Raw genomic sequence first — 22,755 nt, 5'->3', positions numbered from 1 at the left:
CGTCACCAAATATTGTTTACAATTTCAGTTTTAAAACTTAAATTTTGAAAATTTTCCGGGAAAAAATCCATGAGCACACTTTCTACTTCCTTTAAATTCAAAGATGATCTAAATTTGCATTATAAAAACTACATCATATCACATCACACCAGAGGATCTCCTATTATAAAAACTGTAGTTTGAGGGGGGGGGGGTCATTCCACGTCAGTTCAACCACACCCCAACACCCACCATCTCAGATTTCAATGAAACTTTGTATACTTCTACTTTTCACAATCCTAAGTAACCTCCTAAAGTATTTCTTCTCTATTAAAAATAGTTTTTATTTTTTGATCCTTCAAAGTTTTGCGATTTTGCGTTAGTTGTCATTTACAGTTCTCTCAGATTGAACAGCAACTGTTTGCTAAAAAAGTTATTTCTCAATGACTAAAGATAAAAAAAAATCGAAAATTTTTATATTATATATTAAGATTTTAAGTATTTCAGAAAAAAATATTTCAAAAATCTAAATTTATATTCAGCAATTTAAAAAAAATAACAAACTGAAAAATTTAAAATTTTTTCAATAAAAAAATTATTGTCAAAATTTTAATCTTTTGGCATGAGGGTCTAAATTAAAATGATTTATATATATTTTTTAATGATCCCATTAACATGTGTGCTAATATAAAAAATGAAAATCTTTAGGGGACTTTGAGGGATTCTGCCCCCCCCCTCCCCGCCCCCTCAGCCACCTATTTCGATAAATGAAAAAAAGTTAATCACAATATTACAAACTAAGTTAATAATTGCATTCAAGAAAATTTAAATATTGAAATACATTGGTGTTTGGACTTAAATGTAAACATTTAAATATGCAAGATTTTTTTTTTAAATTGAAAATATTTTAATTAAATTAATAATAAAAATAAGATATCGGGAAATTCAAATTTCCTACAATTTATGCATACTAAAAATTATTGTTGAACTTAGGGCAACTTAGAAATTAAAACTTTTCATCTAATTCTAATTTATAAGTAAGCAATTTATACAAAGTATTAAAAATCCTATAAATACCAGCTCATAGTTCTTAAAAATTCCTTTTATTTTATGTCTGTTTTTCATCTTTTCTACAAAGAAGATTAGAAAAAACGTATGTCATTCTAGTTGTTGTGTGTAGTGGTTCTACAGTAAGTACATCATCAGATCTAAGCCAAATACAAGTAAAAATTCCATATTTGTTCAGTAATGATTTCTCTAAGCAACTGGGCAAAGAACAGACTACAAGACAAATTCAAAGCTAGATGCTACTAGTTTGCAAAGCTTTTAACTTGTTTCATTAACCTAATGCAATATCAAACTGAAACTTCAATTTGTTTATTTCTCATCCAATGGAATAATCCAGAAAAGTTTTGGTTTAACTTAGCAATTTATTGGGTATGAGTTTAAAAGGGTTACCATTGCCCAAAATGTTTACAATTAAGGCTTTGCAACAATCTCATTCAAAAAGTTTTTATCTTGAGTGTTTCTATGATCATAAATGGATCCTAATAACTTGACATTTGTACAAATGACAGGTATTTTTAATTTACACTTCACTAGTAATTTTTTTAGATGTTTTGTTTTCTTTTTAATATATTTGTCTGTCACCTCCCTAACTTTATGGTTACTTTACAAGCTCACAAAAAGAAACAGCAGGTATTAGATGGCAGCTGATCAGCAAACTGTATGAACATTTATAGTTAGTTGTTTATATTATGACTGAGATTGGTAACCACTTTTTATTTAAAAGACGCTTTCTTTTTCTTGATTCCTTTTTCAACTGCTGCATTAGTTTTATCAAATGTAGTATGTTCTAACTTTTAATTTTGTACAAATGATTTATAAACATTATATTCTCTAAATATTCCTGTTTAAATGCAGTGAAGCTTCAGTAACTGGACTCACTGATAATCCAGGTAACTGGACATTTATTTTTCTTAGGGTCTGCCCAATGCTAACTTCAATGGCTAAAAATCTTTCTAACTTGACACACATTTGCTAGAACCCCTATAAGTTGACATCCAATTGCTATTCTAGTTTAATTCATTCTTTCATATTGACCTTTTCTCAAAATTTTAGAAAAGCTCTTTTAGAGTATTCTATCTTTTATACAGGGGAGTCAGCAACCACTCTATGCTGTTAGTGCAATTCTAAAAGGGTAGGATAAAATATACCCTATGGGAGGCTTGTAGAGAAAGAAGGCACCATTACTTGTTTTCTAAACTAGTGTGAGCAAGACTTGTTGTCTTTAACAGACCTGACTAACAAGAAGCTTTTATCTCTTTTCAACAAATATATTTATTCCTCACAAGATATTCAAATCTATTATTGATTTTACTATGTATTTTTCAAAGAAAGAAAACAAAAGTAATAGAAAATTCATTTACTGGAGTTAATTTTTATAATGTAAGCATTATGTATTAATGTTAAGCATTAATAAGTATAAGTGATACACACAGAAAGTTTTTAGGAATTAAAATTTTGGAACCCCAGTAAGTTGAGGAAAAGTTGCGAGTTAGTTATGTCATTAATCTGGGGGGGGGGGGGAATCTAGACAAAAAAAAATTTAATGACAATTGCTTTCCAATTGTCGTTAAAAAAATATAAAAATCCATTGAACACGAAAGGTGGGTAAATACTAATTTATTTTTTCATTTGCTATGAGGGGAGGGAGGAAAGGTAATTTACTTTATTTATAACATATTGTTACTTAACAATCAGGCCATTAATTTTTAAGGGGGGTTAAATGTAATTTCAAGAATTTAAAAGGATGAATTTGTCGTTGTACAGCAGTAAAACTATAATGGAAAAACAGTTCCACAATAACATTTTTATTCAAACGTTAGGGGGGGGGAGGGATCCTGAAAATACTAGAAACTGCATGATTATGAATTGGTGTTAAGACTTTACTTTTGCTTTAAGTTGTCTGGATTAAAATGCAGTAATTGGTATGCAGATATTGTTGTCTGCAACTTTTGAATTTCATGATATCTTATTTTCAGAATGTCTATATTTTAAACAATTTTTTAACTACTTCAAATAAAAAAAGCTTGAATATTAAATTTATATGTTTGAGTTCAATATTTAACACATTTTATATTTATTTTTTGAAAATAATTGCTGGGAACTCTGTTTTCAAAGACATGGAAGAACTTTTCTCTATGATGCTTTCATTGTTTCTAGAGGGAAGGGGACAGAATCCCTAAAAAACCCATAACTTTCTCACAGGAAAAGTTAGGGCACATACTCATGATCATTTTTTTCTTTTAAATCATGATTTTTAAAACTGACCATAATGTTAAAAATTTAGAATATCGACAATTGTTTTTTTGACTAAAAAAAATCAAAACGTTTAACTTTCTATTTTTTTTAAAAATTCTTAGTATAACATAAGATCATTATAATATTTTTTACAAAAATATTCGAAGTCTTAACACGCTTTATGAAAATTTTAAAAAGGTAATATCATTAGTTGCTGAGAAACATTTTTTTTCCATTAACAACAGCTCAGTTAGTGTCTTTGAAAATGACAAAAAATGCAAAATCGAAAATTTTCAGAAGTCTTTAAAATCAAAATACATTGAGATTGAAACAAAAGAAACTAAGGGGTTGCTTTTAACCACAACATAAGGAAGCATACCAAGTTTCATCAAAATCCGAGATGGTAGTAAAATCCCATTTTTGTGGTTGATTCGACAGATTTTAAACTATTTCAAATAAAATAGAAGTTTAAATATTATTTTTTTATATTAGAGAATTCCATATTCAACATACTGTATATTTGAATTTTTGTCATAATTGCTGACGATTCTGTTTTTAAGAATATGGTAGAGACTGTATGATGCTTTACGCTTTTTTTACAGAATGTGGGGAGGGGAGGGGGCAGAATTCCTTAAAGTCCCTTAATGTTTTTCATTGGACTACTTAGAATACATATTCATAATCATTTTTAAAAATAATCATGGTTTTTAAAGCTGACTCTCTTGCTGAAATTCAGAATTTTGCCAACGTCTTTTTTTGAAAAAAAATTCAAAATTTTCAATTTTCTAATTTTTAAAAAAAAATTGTGCAAACTAAGATTATTAAGATATTTTTTATCAACATGTTCAAAGTCTTTCTATTTTGTGTAAAAATTTTGAAAAAGATTATAGCATTAGTTACCAAGTTTTCATAAACAACATCATCTCAGTTTGAGTGTCTCGAAAATGACAAAAAATGTAAAATTGCCAAATTTCAAAAGGCTATAAAATCAAAACGCATTGATACTGAAAGAAAAAAAATTGGGGGGTTGCTTGTAACCATAAAGGGATGAAGTATACCAAGTTTTATCAAATTCCGAGACGGTGGGTGTTAAAATCCCATTTTTGTGGTTGATTTGATGTGGAATGGCCCAGGGGAAAACCAGGAAGATAATCCCACTAGGTAGCGTAAAACTAAGTTTTTAAGACTCCAATTTAGAAAAAAAATCCAGAGATCTTTTTCTGAAGTCCCCAAAGGAAGTTCAAGAGTGAGTTCTTAGAATGTCATCAGTTAAAAAAAAAAAAAAAAACTGGGAGAACCTCCGAGCCCAATAAAAGTGAAGTCTGACATAATGTTTTAAAAGACGTTTAAAATATGTTTTAAACTGTAAAAATTCTGGGAGAGAACCTCAAATCCCTTGCTCTAAGTTTGCTAAAGATGATTTCAATTTGCTTCTTTAAGACATCAGTTTAAGATTTTTTTCCGGGAACAGCCCTCCTTAGCCTTACATTACCGAAGACAGTTCAAACTTTCTCTTTTTTTTAATTATTATTATTTACTAGAAAGTCCTCCGTCAAGGTATGACAGGTGAAAAATGTTTCTGCATTTGAACAAAGCCATTGCCTGTTTGGTGATACTTTGATAGTTGAAATTGTAAATCCTAACTCCAATGGATTAACCCTAAACTCCAGTATGTAGTGTTCATTGTTGACCATTTTTTCGTTTCTTCATTCCCCTAAAATGACAGTCTTACCAGTAAAACAGTTAAGTTACCGGATTCAGCCTTGTCGCAATAAAACCTTTCCCTGCATGTTAAACATTACCAAAACATTTTATCAAATTATCATGCTGTGGCACGAGTTTCATTGTTGAAACATGCGGGTTACTTGATCATTGGTTATTTTTTATATGAGGATTAGACTTTATTTATGAAAAAAACATTACAGGGACAGCCCTGGAACTCCTTTCAATTTCCCAAACGTTTACAAAACTCTACTAGACATTTTTAAAACTACAGTTCCAAAACATTTATGCGTGCAAACATCAGAAGCCACTCCCCCCCCCCCCGCAAACAGTCACTCATGATAGCCTAAAATAGTCTTAACTTTTTTAAAAAATTTGCCCCAGCACTTATAAGCTCCACTCACCACCTACAATGACAAATGTTAATCTGAAACAATGAAACATACTGAAATACAACTGGTGGGGATCAGCTTTACTATTATGTGTGCGACATAGAAGAAGTTCTCATCTTGTTTTTACTAACACATGTTTTTTCTGCCATGCTTTTCTGAGGCTCCTGGTTTATCCTCAAAGAAACCAAGTGGGGAGGATTTCATTACTAAATATTATCAGAATACTTTTGACAAGGAAAGCTTTATTTTATAATTTTACGTACGGAAAGACTAGCTTAGCACCTTCTGCCAACAACTAGAAAAATTAAATAATAATACAGATAAACGAAACAGAGATAATGCAGAAGCTCAACATATCAGACAAAAATGTATTATGATACATGCTATCTCAAAAATATTTTTTTTTTTTTTTTTAAATAAAAAAAAATATTTTATGTGATGTATGCTTCTAATATTTTCCAATTTTTCAAAACAAATTTAATCACCTAATCTATTAAATGCATTTAAAATAATCCATATGCTATCAGAAGTTAAACTGCACAATTAATCTTGTTTTACAGTAAAACCTATGTATAACAATACTGTCCATAACGATGATGATAAAGCTTCCTACAACGATATTTCCCTTTGGTCCCTGCAAATTTCCTATTTACTCAATGCATTTTAAACCTGTGTACAACGATAATCATTTCTAACAAAACCTGTCGACAACATTTATTTTTTCCTCTAATTAGCTCATTGAAGAACCCAATTTATTTTTTTTCTGTCTCAAAAATGGAGTGTGAGATAAGAAAGGAAGGGACAATATCTAATGTTAGTCGACATTTTTGTAACAAGAGGGGGGGCGGGTAGAACCGAGGGCTGAAATGTGTGTACAGCTGTTTATTTTTATTTTTTGGAAATGGGGACGAACTAGGAACAAGGAAGTTTTCTTTCTCCATCAGTGTCAAACCATTTCATTTGTAGAGGATAGATTCCACATGATTTGAAAAGACCATGTTTAAAGCAAAGTTTGTTTTTGTGGTGATTTGCATTACAAAAAAAAATATTTTAAAAATTAAAACTTTTTTTCAAAAAATAAATAAATAAATAAATTCTGTAAATTTCTTATGAAATAAACTATATTTTTGATACACAGTTTTATACTTTTTACTTCACAAAACTTTCATTTTAAATTCTATCTAAGGCTGCAAAACTATACTTTTTGAATTTGAAATTTTTTTATTCAAACTGTCTACAATGATAATCAGTTTTTCTCGATCCCTAGAGTATCCCTATAGACAGGTTTGACTGTAGCAACCTAGTGGTAATTTACAGAGTAGTCTAACGATTTTGCTAAATGTTCTCAAAATAGGAAAACGTATTCATTGTAAAAAACTAATAAATGACAGCTTTGTATGCCAACTGAAACTATTTTCAAGTTTTTTGAAAGTTAGAATATTTTTAAGGCATAAGAAAAACCTTAACTGAAAATGAAATGAAGTAGTAAAACTAATAACATTTTTTTTTTTAAATTGAAGTAGATACAAAGGACAGAGAAAAGTTTTTGAACATAAAGTTCAGTCTCAAACATAAAACATTTCACAAAGATCTAATTTGAAACAAAATGCATTGCAAGCAATGAATGTATTTTTGAAATTATTTTCAAGAAGCTCCTACATTTTTAGAACACTCTAGGTTTTGTACAGCTCATAGTCTTTTGACTTCACATGAGCTTAAAATGCTTCTTAAAAAATGAGGAAAAGATTCAGAAAGCTGAAATATTTACATGGCATATGTGCAGTATAGATACTGTTTCTGTCTAGTTCATACAAAATTATCTGACATGATATTGTGTACACTTCGGTCATTGTTATAATATTATATATAAATTTTAATTTAGTCACTAAAATAACCTCATTCAACCATAGTAAAATTTATATTTAATATATAAAAATCTCCTGTCATGGTGTTAGTGTTTCGAAACGGCTTGACCAATTTTTATGAAATTTTTTATGTGTATTTGGTAGGTATGAGAATAAGTCATAAAGTATATTTCATACAGCTAGGTAATCAGGGTGTCTCTACCCGAACTTTTTTTTTAACATCATTGTAACAACTATTGTTGAAAATCTTAGTTAAAACTATTGTTGAAAATCATTGCAAAAGCTATTGTTGAAAATCATTATAAAAGACTTGCACAAATTACAGGGTTCATACTCAATTTCAGAAATAAAATGAAGGAGTTTTACAGGAGTTTTGAAGGAGTGAAATGATGTTTTTAAGGAGTACTAATGGGCTGTCATTAAATGATATCACACTGTTTTTCAACATATTTGACCCCCTTTCCTTTTATCACAAAGTGTCACGCTTCACCTAACTCCTCCTCTAGTCACATGTCAAAATTTTTAAAATCATATTGTTACAATAACTGTGTGATGTCACTTTTGTCACCCCCTCACTCTTCCCCTCGCCACAACTTCATGAGACCGTCACCTCCTCAAAGCATGACATCACTTGTGGACGACCCTTTCTACAATATAATAACTGTGATTTACTAAACAGTTTTTTTTTTTTTTAACACAATCATTTTAATATAGTACATTTACTTATGTAGTTTTAAATATTTAAAAAATAGTTACACAACCTGACTTGCTGCTGAGAGTGTGGTGGAGGGGAAAACCAAAAATCGTAAAACTGTAAAACTTGAAAAAACAGTCAAGCACCATTTAAGCATGTTTTACTTCACTTATGAAATATTTATGACTTAGCTATGATCAATTTGTAAATCACATCGTTATGAAAAAAATAAATGCACAAAATTGCTACATTAAAATCGCCATTGTGACAAAGTTAGTTGTGGATCAAAGTATTATAAGTTACTATTACAGAAAATGATTATGTAGTCTTAAACCAAAAAAAAGGAGTTTTGAAGGAGCTAAAGCCAATATGAAGGAGTTTGAAGGGCCCTTCAAAAAAATTTCCAAACGAAGGAGTATTGGAGGAGTTTTGAAGGAGCGTACGAACCCTGAATTAAATACAAACATTTTATTTAAAGACAAACAGAAGATAGCAACAATTTTTTTTTAATCATTGAGAGTTTTCTGGCATTTTGCTGAAGCATTGCGTCATTTTAAAATTGTTCTGCATTTGTTTTGTATCACACAGCAGTGCATGCCAAATTTTGAACGATACAAAAATTGTGTCTGTGTGTGTATTACTGTATTGAGGTAATGATTTTTTTTCCAGTGATTATCGTCTGCAGTGCTCCATTCCTATTTCTGTCAAATATCTCAAACCCCACAAACTTACCATACATTTTTTTGATTGACAACCAAAATATTCAGTAGAAAATATGTATATGGCAGAACAATGCTTGTTGGGTCAGCTAGTTACAGATAAAAAAGCTGCACCACTTTCCTTAAAAAATTTTCATCAATCTTTTAAAAAAAACTTCTATAAATGAAAAGCTAAGCAACTTCATAAAACTCAAAACTGTATTTATCAGGATACTCAGCAACAGTAAAAGATGAAAAACACAAAGACAAAAATCATATGAAAGGTAAAGAAAAAAAAATAATATGATTGAGAAGAAAGAGAAATCATTTTACTGGACACTTACCCGAAACTTCTGGTTGGGATTTTGTATCAACATTTGAAATGGCTTCATTTTCTTGTGAGACTTCCTCTCGCAATGCTCTTTCAAAAAGCAAAGCATCACATTCTTCTTTACCCTCTTTACGTATAACTTTTCCGGGCAGTTCAGGAAATGCTTCACCATGATTGCGTTTTGAACAGTGAAACTGCTTTGAGGTCCCAATATCTGGAAGGGAAAAAAGATACATGTGTTAAATTTAACATTGTTGAATTTGTACAAAGGCATGGCATATTTAATTAAAAAAATGATAAGTACACAACAGAATATTCAAGTAAGAGATAACAACTAGGGAAATTAAGAAAAGAAATACAAAGCAAAATCAACCTTCGTAATGTAGAAATAAAATTATCAAAATGTGAACAATTGTTTTAAAGCTTCCATGTCTAGCAAGTTATGCAGATACTAAATAAGCTGATAAAACTTTTTGGCCATTTTTAGCTGTTCAGGCACTTGAGTTAAACACCGAAGAAAAACTTTCAAAGCAACTGTTAGACATTATTATTATTATTATTATTTTAAAACTAACTTCCCCTTTTTTTCTTGTATCAGATTATAACCATTGTTCAGAGAAAGGAGTTATGATAATATCTCCCCCCCCCCTTTTTTTTCATTTCGCAAAAAAACCTGAGAATTTTTTTTGTATTTTTCTAACTTCATAAAATTCCATTAGCTATATTAATAATGTCATGATATAAAATAAATCCAAATGAAATGCACAAAATTATTATTATCAATATTGAATCAGGTAACAAGTTTGATCCCAACAATTTAAATATATAAATATCAATTTTAAAGCTAATGATTGAAACAATGGAAAAACAAGTATTTCTTTCAAATAAAAATTTAAACATTAGATCAACATTTTTTTTTCTCTCAACTTTCCAACAAAAATTGAGGACAAGAAAAAAAAGGAAAAATTGGGAATGAATAATAAGGTAACTACAAAAAAGCGAAATCAATACCTTTGTGCTGATAAGTAAAATAAGAAATGACAACATCAAAAAGCACAACTGCAGATTACTGCAGACACGAGTTTCAGCATTACAAGGAACGCCTTCTTTCAATGCAAAAGAAATGAGCTTGTGGATAAAAAGACATCCAACAAAAGATGTTGTTGGATGTTTTAAATAAAGGATGAAATAAATTTTGAGCTCCAGTAAATATTTGATTAAAAAATTAAACTCTCAGCCGGCATGTCAGAGAAAAATATTCATGCCTGATTGGCATTTTTACATGCCCTGAGCATGTCGGGCAATGTAATTTTCGAGCTCTGTGAGAAACACACCTTTTTTGAAGAATCCATTTATTTCAAAAATGTGTCTTTTTATTCTTTGGAAAGATGAAAAAAAACTTTTACCACAAAACACATATATGATAAGGTATAACTTTAGCAATACAGTAAAACCCCTCCGAACAGACACCCCTCAAAGGTGGACACCTCTCTAATGCAGACAATTTTTTATTCCCCAGTTCCAATGCAAATCATTATTAAACCCCTGTCCTGCGGACACCTCTCTATTGCAGACAAAAAAAAAAGTCCCGTTAGTGTCCGTATTAGAGGGATTGTACTGTATCATAATGACAATGCAGTTTCTTATTTTCAAGATTTTTTGAACTTACAGCAAAGAAATTTCAGCAAATGAAAAATTAAGAATTTAATTTTACTCACAAAACCAAAAACATTATTTTGATTTATTCTTGTGCATTTAACCAAAATAATAATGAAAACTACCCACACAAAACTGCATAAACAAAGAGAATTATGCAAAGGCACAATGTGTTTACATGAATAATATTTAAATGAAATTATACTTTATGCATTCAAAAGGAAATAAATTATTAAAATACCTTCATTAAAAGACTCATGTTTGATTTTACTTCTGCTCTTTATAAACTGCAAGGTTTCAGGCTCTGTAAAAATATGAAATTAAATGTCTTAGTATATCTGCGACAAAACATCATCAAATAAAGGAGCTGTTAAATAATACTTACTTAAAATGTTCTTCAGTTCTTCTTGATGTTTTAGTATTTCTTCCTTGGACATAGAAGCAATTGTTGCAACATTTTCTTCATGAATTTTTTTTATTTCTTCTTTATTAGATGACAGTCCTGAACCATCAATTATTGCACTCATTGGGAGTTCAGGAACTATTAAATGCATAGAAACTTTGTAAGCACACCACAAACACACATAAAAATAAGTAAATAATTAAAAGTTCTAGGTTCTTACATCCCGTAACTAAGAAAAGTATAAGGATTTTGAGGACAGTTTGCCAATATATATGGTTCCACTTAAAAAATCTTTAAAATGAAATCTTTTTCAAAATTAAAAACTGACTCCCAATTTTTTCGATAAAAAATACAAATTATGACTATGTATAAAGTAATGTTAATAGAAAAATACTTAAAGGGGGAACCAGTTTAGGAAGCCGAAATTTTAATGTTTTTCGTGATTTTTTTTTTAACAGGAAAGAAATAATCAGAGTTTCTTTAAACTTGAAGGATATTTTATTCATCTTTTGAAGTACACTTTATAATTTTTTGAAGTCATTTCCACCAGAATTAGTGGAGTTCGAAGCTGCTGTCCATAGGCAGTCGCTATGGTGGGCATTACCAAACCCACAATTTTTGTCTGCAATCACTACAAGTTTTCCTTCTCATAAACAACATATTTCTCTAGAATATGAACCTAACTGTGATAAAAATAGTTGAAAATTGCCAGTTTTTGCGGTGTTTGGATTACAATATTATGTTTTTCAACCATATTTTTTACATTTCTTGCACCAAAAAAAATAGATTTTAAGTACTAATATCATCAAAGAGTTAGGTTAACAAACAATATAATTGAATAAAGAATATTCACACATATTTTAAGAATGATTGGTCAAAAACTCTTTAAACTAGACTGCGGACAAGTTGAAAATAGGTTTTCAAGAAAAAAAAAGCAAAACAAATGCTGTGAACGTTTTCAAATCTCCACAGTCACTTTAAGTGCTCATAGCGTCGGAGTTTTTCACTGAAACTTTGGCAACATAATTTTGAATAATTTTGCAACATTTATGATTAAAAAAAACTGAATATTTTGATTGGTCTAAACTAGTTCCTCTCCCCTTAAGTGCAACAAATAAACACAAGTAAAAATTATACAATCAACACAGCCAACATGAGAAACGAAGAACTTAGAAATTTCAAAAATGCATGGTTATAAACAATATTTTTATCGAATATATATGTCATACTTATTACATTCTCAGAAAATCAATCAACATAATTGTAATGTATTTATGTTATAAGTTTAAGCATGTTGGCAACATCGAGGAGACCAAACAAATCACATAACTTGATATTGGTGATTATGTTTTTTTTTAATTGTACTGATCAGAATTCCTGATAATAAAATCTAGATTACTGATTCAAGCAATGCTTAACAATAATATCTAAAACTGATTCCTCTTTCTTATATGAATATTTTACATGCATTATGATTCAGAACTTACCACAATCTTTACTTTGCTTAGAGGCATTTTCATCTTCTAACATTTGAGCAAATAAGCTCTTTGATTTCTTTTTTTCTGCAAACTATAGTTGGTAAAAAATAAAAAAGTATGTAAATAAATACATAATAAATAAAATATAAGTAAAACATTTTTAAAGGACAACAGGAAATTGAGAAGCACACTCTGTTTCTGTTTAAACATTAAAATTGACCAAGTACAGGAAAATAAGAAAAAAGTTGGGGGAACCTATGGAAAAGTTAAATCTCAAAATATTTTACTCTGTCTGCCGTCTTATCAACTTCGTAATGTCTTTTACTATGTCACTGCATAAGTGGATATTCTGCAATTTGCAGCTTCTCATGATCAAGGTCCATAAGGACACAAGTTGATATCATATAGTAATTTTTAAAGGTTAGCAAGTTTTTTTGTTGTTACATTTTTATGAAGCTTTTCTCATTGATTCAGTAAATAATAAATTCCTGAAATGGTTCAGTGTGGTTTTATATTTAGCTAAGTCTGCTTTTAATTTATGTTTATTAATATTTTTTTATTTAGATAAGGAGCAAAGTGAAAGGAACAAATAATTTTGTGAAGACCCAGCATGATGGTTTTAATGCAGAAGAAGAAGTTTAATTTGCTAAAGTGGAAAAGTAAAATTTACTGATGTAAATAATGTAGATCTTATAAATTACCGAATTTAATATATTATAACTTTTTTCTTTGTGGATAATTATCTGGAAGTGGGATACAGAGTATAATATGCCTTTATAATAAGTTCAAAATTTTTATAAAGACAAACATAAATATTTATACATTTTTTTTCTTTTTTTTCCTTTTTTCCTCCTACATGTGTCAAAGCAATAAGTTTCTACTTTTATTTTACAGTAAAATACAAATATACCACAGAAGAGAACAAATTAAATTTTAAGAAAAAATACAATTGCAATAACATGTTAATTTCTTTATGCATTGTAAATTTCAAAATAATTTTCAATTTGCTAATTTTTAAAAATGCAATTTATCTTATTTCTTTCTCTCTCTCTCTCTTTCTCTCTCACTTAGCCCCAAATTCCCTCTACATGTATGCATGTAAACAACAAAACAATGTTGCTTAGAAAACGACATAATCTATTTCTCATATTTTAAGATAAAATTAAGTTCAAGCAATTAGTATAGTTACACCGGTATGCTTATGTAAACTAACATCAAAAATATGTTTCGTATTATACTCACATGTGTTTGAAATTTGTTTAAATATTTGAAACATATGCATGTCTCTACCTAAACTTCAAAATATTTTTACCCTAATATGCTGCTTTTTGATTTATTTTATACATAAGAGATCCAGCTATTAAAACATTTAATTGAATCATACATCCAAGAAAATATAACTAAAGTTAAATAATAAATTACTGATAGTATAAAAAAAAAACATCAGATTATACCACTGCCCATGTCGATGAAAATCTTACACAATGGATATACACCAAGGGCGCAAAAAGAGGGGGGCCCACAGGGTCCGTGCCCCCCCCCCCCAGAATGCTAATTTGAACAACTTTCAAAAATACTTTTTTTTATTCAAACGAAGATGAACACGCATTGAGAAAACAAAGTAGTTCTAAAGTAAGCAGGGACGACGAGAGGTCATTTAAAACTTCCGCCTCTCTCCTTTTCAGCATTTATTTTTCCTATAGTTAGGAACTCACTTGAAACGTCAGTGATTACAAGATCATATCTTCTTCCGTGTTTCAAGTACTTTAAAATTTATTCTTAACGTGATTTCAATTCTGTCATAAGAACAATTAATGTATTTGCAACAGTTTTTGAATAAATTGCAAAACTTATACAATTTTAAGGAATTTTGCTAAATAATATTATTAATAATAATAAATATATATTGTTGTAAAGAGAGAGAGAGAGAAAAAATGCTGATAGAGTGTTGTGAAAAAAAAAAAATTATGCCCCCCCCCCTAAAAATATTTTCTGGTTGCTCCCCTGATATACACTATCAATTTTTAACAGTATTGTAATTCAGCAAGTATTGGTGATGTAAGAGAGGAAAGTTAAGAAGAGAAAAGAACCAAAATGAATCAGTTGATATTCATATATACCTTGCTTACATGAATCTTTCTATTTAAAATATCATCAATGTTGGGATTTGGCAGAGAGACAGGTGTAAATACAAAGGGCTCAGAGAAGCTAACATCCCTTTCCTATTTGGAAAAATAATAATAAAAAGTGTTAAGAAAATTTCAAAAAAAAAAAAAAAAAAATTCACTTAGCACATATTTAAGATTACTTATTTCTTCTTCTTTTTTAACATTATAAGCAAAGTAAAGAAAAATTACAATACAATACAGAATGATTTTCAACTGCATTTAAAGTGTAATCATCATGTTTTACTACTAAAGTTACTTTAATACTATATTTCAAAAACTGAAATAATTCAAATTACCTATAATTTTCTCAATTTCAAACTTCTTTTCAAAATTAAAGTTTCCTTATAACAGTAGAATTTCTGTGAATATCAGAAATATTTTTTCATCATAGTGTCTGCCCAGGACCACAAAAAAGAAAAGAAAGCAAGGTGCTTCTGGATAATCAGGCACTTTGATTTAATTAAAAGGACATTTTAATTGAAATTTTACTAAAAAAGGTGTTTTTATTTTACATTTTTACGTACCATACAAAACCAAGAATGGATGTAAAGGAGGGGTGATCACCCCTCCCTTGAAGGTTCCTGCGCACATTTTTTTTCCGAACTGAGGTCCTAAAGAGAAAGTGTAGGCCATCTTTGATATCACGTTAAGGAAAGGAATCTGGTTCTAAGCTCCCTCCCGGAAACTTTGTGAAATTGAAGTTTCAAAAAAGTCAATTTTGGATTATCTTTGGTGATGTTAGGAGAAGGAGTTTGGAAGCCTTCCCCTAGGCATTTTTCAAAATTTAAGTCCCTAAAACTTGATTGTAATCATCTCTTGTGTTGAGTGTTAGGGGAAAGAATGAGTTTATTGTCTTTCTCCAGTAATTTTGGGTACCTAAAGTTCTAAAACCGGAATATTAGACGATTTTTCGATGATGTAAGGGAGGGGAGGAGAAATTTCACGGAATTAAATCCCTAAGATGCAATTTCAGATTTCCACTACCACAAAAAAAAAAGGGAAAAAACAGGTTTGAATACCTCTTTAGCTATATTTCTATATTGTTTTAAATACATATTATAAGCCACCTTCCCCATCTGAAGAGGTGGAAATCAGGTTTGTAGTAAGAGGTCAGATTAAAAAACAATCGCCCTTTCCTTGAAGAATTTCTGGATCTGTCCTTGTACAAAACTCAATATTTTTTTGCAAGAATTTTTTTTCAAATTATCAAAAGCTTTTTATGTTTCGGTTAAATAAATTCTGCTAGAAACTGATAAAATTCACACTTATATTAAAATTAAATTCTAGTGGACAAAGGAAATGAGAGAGTTGCATTTCAAGGTCAGGCTTGAGTGAATCTTTAACTTATGGGGAAAAAAAAGCTTGTTTTGTGATGAAGATTTGTTTAAATGTCAAAGATGGAAGAGGGCGCATCGAGAAATAAAAAAAGGGGACAGGGCACAACACCCTCCTAAAACTGCATGGGAGAAACACTGCACAGTAAATATGACAACATTATTTTAAACACCCAAAAATTTAATGTGCTTTAGGCTCATAAGCAAAATTTTTTTTACCATAATAAGTCATGAGTTGCACAGTATAAGTAATGGTGGATACTTTTAGCTCTGATTAATGGATTTTTACAAATATTGGGAAACATATACAGTGGCTCCCAAAAGTGTTCGTACACTTTGAAATTTTTTCATAAAACCAAAATAACGAGAAACTGAATTCGAATATGTAGTCCAATATTTATTCGCATCATTCCTATGTCATTCTAAATAAAACCCAGTAGTTTTCGCAAAATATTTACGCATCTTCTTTTTTAAAAGGGTCAAAAAACAAAGTGACAGAGAAATAACACGCCACAAAAGTCATTGTACATTCAAATATTTTCGAATAAATTCGTGATTGAAATTATCATATGTTATTTTTTTATTATTTTTGCATTGTGTTGGCCTTTAAAGGTTATTTGGCTTTTATTTTTGTTTATTTATTTTTTAATATTGTGCTTATTAACTTTAAAATGGCTGGTATTCGTAAAAAAACACAAACATCATTTGAAAATTGAATTTTTTTCCTCACAGTAGCGGTAAATTGGTTTGAAATGTCTCTAAATTAGTTAATTTATTCCATTCTATAATGAAGCGTTTGATAAAATGCTTTAAAGAACAGAATCCGTCCAAAAATACGGTAAGAAAAGGTCTACTGGTAAAGTTGACAAAGTGTGATCGGAGATTTATGGTTAAAAAAAATATGAAAAATACACATTTGAGTGCTGTAAAAATTTCTACGGAGTTAAATGAAAATTTTTACATTTAAATTTCACCTAAAATTGTTCGCCAAGTTCTCTGATTAGCTGGATTAAATGAGACCTGTTTCCACAGAAATTTTCTTGGCCGTGCGAAAACAGAAAGCTTACGCTTTTTGTCGCAAGATCAATGATAAATGAGTTCAAAACGTTTTGGAATTAACTCTTACTTACAGATAAAAAGGAACTCAACATTTTTGGTTAAATTGTTGTAAAATTATAAATAGAAGAAAAAATTAGGAGCTTAATCTTAAGAACTTAGTTGAACCAGATAATCAGGACAGTGAAGGTGTTCTTGTGTGAGGGTGCATATCAGCATCAAGTGCTGGTAGTTTGGAATTTTTTGATGAAATAATGAAACATGCTGTTCATTTAAATATTTTAAAAACCAATTTTAAAATTTTAGCCAAAAATTTGGCTATCTGAAACAACTTTGTTATTTATCAAGACAACTATAAGAAGCACATGGTTTTCAACGTTTGCGTCTAGTGCCTCAAAAATTGTCCTAAAGTTTAGAAAATACCACTTCAATCTACAGATTTGAACTTAATGTAACATATTTAGAGATATTGGAGGCTAGATTATGAAAATACGGCTCTGAAACGAAAATAGAGACAGAAACAGTAAGACTCGAAGTGTGGTTGAACATTTACTCAGAAATTACGCAAAAAAAAAAAAAAAAGAAAGCAAAAAGAATTAAATCTATTCTCAGACGTTTAAAATGTGTCGTTGATACTGCATGATATTCTACTAAATAATAATTTAGTAAAAACTAAACTAAATAATAACTTAATAATTCAGATTATTCAATAGTAATAGACATTTTTTAAAGTGTACTAAGACTTTTGTGAGTTAAAATTTCCGGCACCTTTTGGTTTTTGATTTTTTTAAAAATAAGTTTTAATATTTTTTAAAAGAATTCCATGTAGTTTTGTTGAAAATTGATCACAGATCTTGTAATTAAATACCTATTCCGAAATATTAATTCTAACCAATGAATAGGGTGCTATTTTATTGAAAAAGTAGTAGGTGTACGAACACTTTTTTGGGAGCCACTGTATCTGTCTTACTCACCACCCTACAGTAAGGCAAAACTTGTTTCACAGTTTGCAAGGAATGCACAGAATTAGCTAAAAATCGAGTCCAAATGCAAATAATGAGCACTATTTTGAAATAAAATAATTTTACTTCTGCTTATTAAAACCATTTTAAACAAAAAAAGGTTACTCAGGCACAAATACATAAAATGAAGTATTTTTTGGAATCTATGCTTTACAAATGATATTTAAAAAATATTTTTTATTGTTTTTGAGCAAAGAGAAATAATTTTTCTTTTACAGATTGATTCTTTGCCATTTGTTTTATGGAAAAAAACTAAACTGTTTACATTTCTTTTTTAGTACAGAACTCTAGAACTTTAGTTAAAAAAAAAATACAATAAAAAAGTTATAAAAATCATAGCAATTTTATATTTTTCTCATCTTCAGAATAAGTTTGAATAATCTAATTTATGCAGTTGAACCTCAATAAAGCCTAATTCATAGGATCATGATAAATATTTCACTTTGACCAGATTTCATCTTATCTGATAAATTATTTAATGATTGTTAACTCACAGGATCAAATGAGTATTTCACGTTAAGCCATTTTGCGTTAACAAAGTTCGACTGCATAAGTATGTGTGTGTCTGGATGTGTTATAACAAGAAACTGATTTAGCAATGTAAAAATTTAAGCATTTCTTTTAAAATTTTCATGCATTTAGCAACTTCTCACATTTTTAAAAGTTGCATAGTGTTTTTTAAAATAAGAGACATAATATACTAACCTTAACATCAACCATCACTTCAGTATTCATAACAACTAAAAAAAAATGAATATTGATTAGAATCAATTTAGTAAAGATGAGATAAATACATGATGGAAAAATAGTTGGTTATGCATGAATTTCACAATACCTAGAGCTTTTTGCTGAGTAAAAAAAGTTGCATTGATAAGTACCTATTTTTCTACACAATGGTTTCAATTTACACTAGTTGCCAAAATAAATCTATTAATGCAGTATTAATTCATGTACTATTAATTTATTCTAGCTTTTGAATCGAATAAGTAGCAGAAAGTAAACAAATGTTAACGTGATTAAAATGTAATAAATTGTCAATTTCAAAACAGGACATCATGAATACTTTTTTTGTCAGAGATAGATACAAATGTAGATTATGTTTAGAATATGTTCCAAAGAAAAATGGACGGGAAGACTTTTTCATATTTAGATTGTACAGAATTACCCTGCATCAGCCCCCACCTGTCATAAAACTTGTAGTTCAACAGGTTTTCAACTGCACTTACAAGCCTGGATCTAAAAAGTTTTGCGCCTCCCTGCAACAAAATCTGTAGGGCCAGCAGTGTATATTTGCAACATTATTAAATTTTAGGGATAGTTCTTTTTTCATTTCCTTGGGCCATTGGGCGTTTGTTTTTTATTTTCTAAAATCCATTCACATACAGCACTGTCAAAAATTAATGATATTTTTTATGAGTCTTTTGAATCAACACGGTGCAAATGACTTAAAATTTTCGAGTTGAATGAACATGGCAAAATTATAATTTTAAATCCTCAACTGCACAATTAGACACAAAAGGAGGGCTTACAAAAATGCTAAACACATAAATATAAATATCTAAATGGTAAAATCAATAAAAACGAGCGGCGAATATTATAGAAGTGGACGCAATCAAATTTCAAAATGTGAATGAAAAATCGAAATAGACGCGCAAAAGCATAAGAAATGGCTAATGAGCGTAATTTTGTACCTGATTGGTACAATTCGATAAATTTGCATGTTCCGGAATTCAAAATCCATGACCAGGTTTTAGTTTCCATGATTTTTGAACATTTTTTCTTTTTTGAAAATCATTACTTTCCATGACCATTTTCGATCACAGGTGAATTCCGTAGCTTTAATTGACTGTCCAGCTGCAAAAACACCTTGTTTACGGTTATTATATGGATTAAAAAAGATGTAAAGGTATATAATTATCATTCTGTTTCAATTAGTTGGTAAATTTATTGTTATTACATTGTTAATAATAATAATAATTTTTTAAAAATTATTTCTGTTTTTAAATTTTGTTGATACTAAATAGTTGGTAACGATTTAGTGGTTATATAATATTTACAAGGGAGAAAAAAAGACAAAATATTGTCCTTTAACTAAAAACTGACAGTCTAAAACAATTTTAAAATACATTATCATATTATGTAGGAAGTTTAAATGCACTATATGACAAGAATAAACTTTACATAATAAAATATTCTTTGCATTATTTAGTCCTATAAGTTTTTTGTTGTTGATCTAGTGAACAGAACACGTTGCAACTTTAAAATTTGACAGTGAGCAGTGTTATACAGCTCGGAAAAATACTTTGTAATTGACAGATTCTGTGCAACTTAAACTGACACAGTATAGGTTACAAACCCTTCACTGTGATTGTTATATACAAATATATTTCATACATTAATGAGTTTAATATTTAAATATGATGCTTGTCCTGCATTTTTCAGTCATGTTCATGTGTGTCCCAGGTTTGTTTACATGTGCCCCTTTTTAGGGCACATGCGAACAATTGAAGATATTTTTTAAAAATTCCATAAAATAAAGAAATAATGTTTCAAAAAATCTGAAAAAAATTTAAGCCACAAAGATAAGACTATTCAGGGGACAGTTTTGCTCTAAGAAATTGATAATATTTTTTTGAGAAATTAAGAAACAAAAACAAATTGTTCACAAAAGCCCCCTTTCCCTAAGAACAAATCTTAAAAAAAAGTGAAAACATCTATACTTATATCATCTTCTGGCTCAGATTTCTCATCTGTTACAGCTTTCTCATGGCCAAGTTCAACTTCATCTTTGCTTTTAATAACTGCCTGGACAGCAGGTTTGTGCTTCTGTTTCAAAAATATTTCTTGCTGCTTAAGAAGATCTTCATCTGTTTCTCTTCCAGATGGACGTTTTACTTCCTATTGAACAAAATAGTATTAACTTTTAATGAACATTCAGAGAGTTAATGAAAATATAGAGCAACCATCACTTTCACTTATTTCAAAGTTTTGTGCCTACTACAGTTTGGACAGACAAAACAGCAAAATTAATGTAGAGGGAAATACATCCCAAAAATTTATAACTCTTCAATTGCACTCAACTACTTTGACCAGGTTTCAAAATTTATTTTTGTATTTAAGCTGCAAAAGATAAATAATATTTAACTGTAAAGGAAGTTACATCAAGTGGAACATAATTTGTGCTATGGCATGATAAGATTAAAAAGACTGTGAATCTCATTTTTTTTTTTTAAATTTAACATCACAAGACATGACTCTAATTTATCAGAACTTTGGTATTAAAATTCAGTTATTCTCTTTTGTAATAAAAAATTTTAAAATCTCTAACAAGCTGGGGGCTTTAAAATCTCTAACTAACTGCGGGCTGTAACGTATGTTACATTGTATGACACAGACATGTTGTGTACTAAATGATAAATTAATAGTTGAAAGGTAATACCTTAAATTTTATAGAGTATATAATGAAATCACAAAGTCATAGTCAATCATTTTATTCAATAATTGTAAAAAGTTAAACCTATTACTTAATTATTATATTAAAAAAAAATACCTTCGACAAACACTTTTGAGCACAATGATATTTTTATGACAGTTACTTCACTAAAAAGAATGTTTACATTACATGAATTTAGAAACATATTTGCATTTTATTTATATTACATGAACATAACCCTTGATCTGAAACCAGCCTCACTTGAGCGCTGATTTTACTAAAACCTAAATTCACCTTGTACCGTTCTGCATCTGCTTTTTCCTGCTCATTTGAAGTTCTTTTCAGACCAGAAAAAAAAAGTTCCTGGAATGCACCCTCAATTATTTCTTGGACTTGGTCAGGATATATCTCGCCATTAACAACAATTATTATTAATATAATTACTAATATCGATGTTTCCAATGTTTGGCAGACAGTGGCGGATTTAGCTGGATCATTTGGGGGAGGGGGGGAGGCATTCTCAAATTAGCTCAATTCTCACAGGTGTCTATCCTCCCAAGAAAGCCCAAACCAAAATTTATAATTAATACCCTCCCTCAAAAAAAATCAAAGGCACAATCTGCACCATTGATCTATCCCCCATGCATGGCCGGAGTTACATCCGGCAAGAAGTCTATTGAGTTGAATGAGCCTTTAAATTGATATCATGAAAAAATATAGGAACATTTTAAAAATAAAAATAACTTTTTCTGGTTTCAAGGGAAAAGAAATAATTCTACCCTGACTAGGAGTTAAAATTATTTACAGCAAAATACAAGTGATAAAATTTGCTATTTTAAAAGTTTTTGTCATTTTTTTAAATATATTTTTTATTCCTCTCCGAAAAAAATTCCAAAACTCATAAGGTCTGGAGGGAGGGAGACATGGACATCCTCTTAATCTGTCCCTGTTGGTCAGAAGCTTTGAGTATCTCCATACTTGAAGGGACTGAACAATCTCTTAACCTTCAAACTTGAGTCAATGTAGATTTATAGATAGTACTAAGTTTCACTACTCTTCAAGCCCTGTTACCAGTTTTTAAACATTGACAAGCAACATCACAAAAAAATCGTCTAAAGTAGAGTCAGAATTTCAATTTTAAAAACATTTCCAGGGAGAGAGAATTTTAAACGTGTCCTTTTTCTACCTCAAAGATGGGCCCTACAATTGCATTTTCAGAGC

The 22,755-nt window shown here is 29.6% G+C and overlaps 1 protein-coding gene across 1 annotated transcript in view; it reads right to left on the bottom strand.

The window, feature by feature from the left end:
• The window catches only part of LOC129217604 (RNA polymerase II-associated protein 1-like), an 81,787-nt gene that overhangs the window by 48,124 nt on the left and 10,908 nt on the right, over positions 1-22,755 (bottom strand). Inside the window, exons 2-8 of the mRNA XM_054851929.1 lie at positions 20,822-20,999; positions 18,807-18,841; positions 14,642-14,743; positions 12,531-12,612; positions 11,026-11,181; positions 10,882-10,944; positions 8,998-9,198 (exon numbers count right to left, since the gene is read on the bottom strand). Of these exons, the coding sequence (XP_054707904.1) occupies positions 8,998-9,198; positions 10,882-10,944; positions 11,026-11,181; positions 12,531-12,612; positions 14,642-14,743; positions 18,807-18,841; positions 20,822-20,999 (817 nt within the window). The remainder of the gene's footprint in view (positions 1-8,997; positions 9,199-10,881; positions 10,945-11,025; positions 11,182-12,530; positions 12,613-14,641; positions 14,744-18,806; positions 18,842-20,821; positions 21,000-22,755) is intronic.

The sequence above is a fragment of the Uloborus diversus genome, chromosome 2 (assembly GCF_026930045.1).
Source record: "Uloborus diversus isolate 005 chromosome 2, Udiv.v.3.1, whole genome shotgun sequence".
NCBI lineage: Eukaryota > Metazoa > Arthropoda > Arachnida > Araneae > Uloboridae > Uloborus > Uloborus diversus.
The sequence above is the reverse complement of the archived record's forward strand: the minus strand, read 5'-3'. Positions and strand labels throughout refer to the sequence as shown.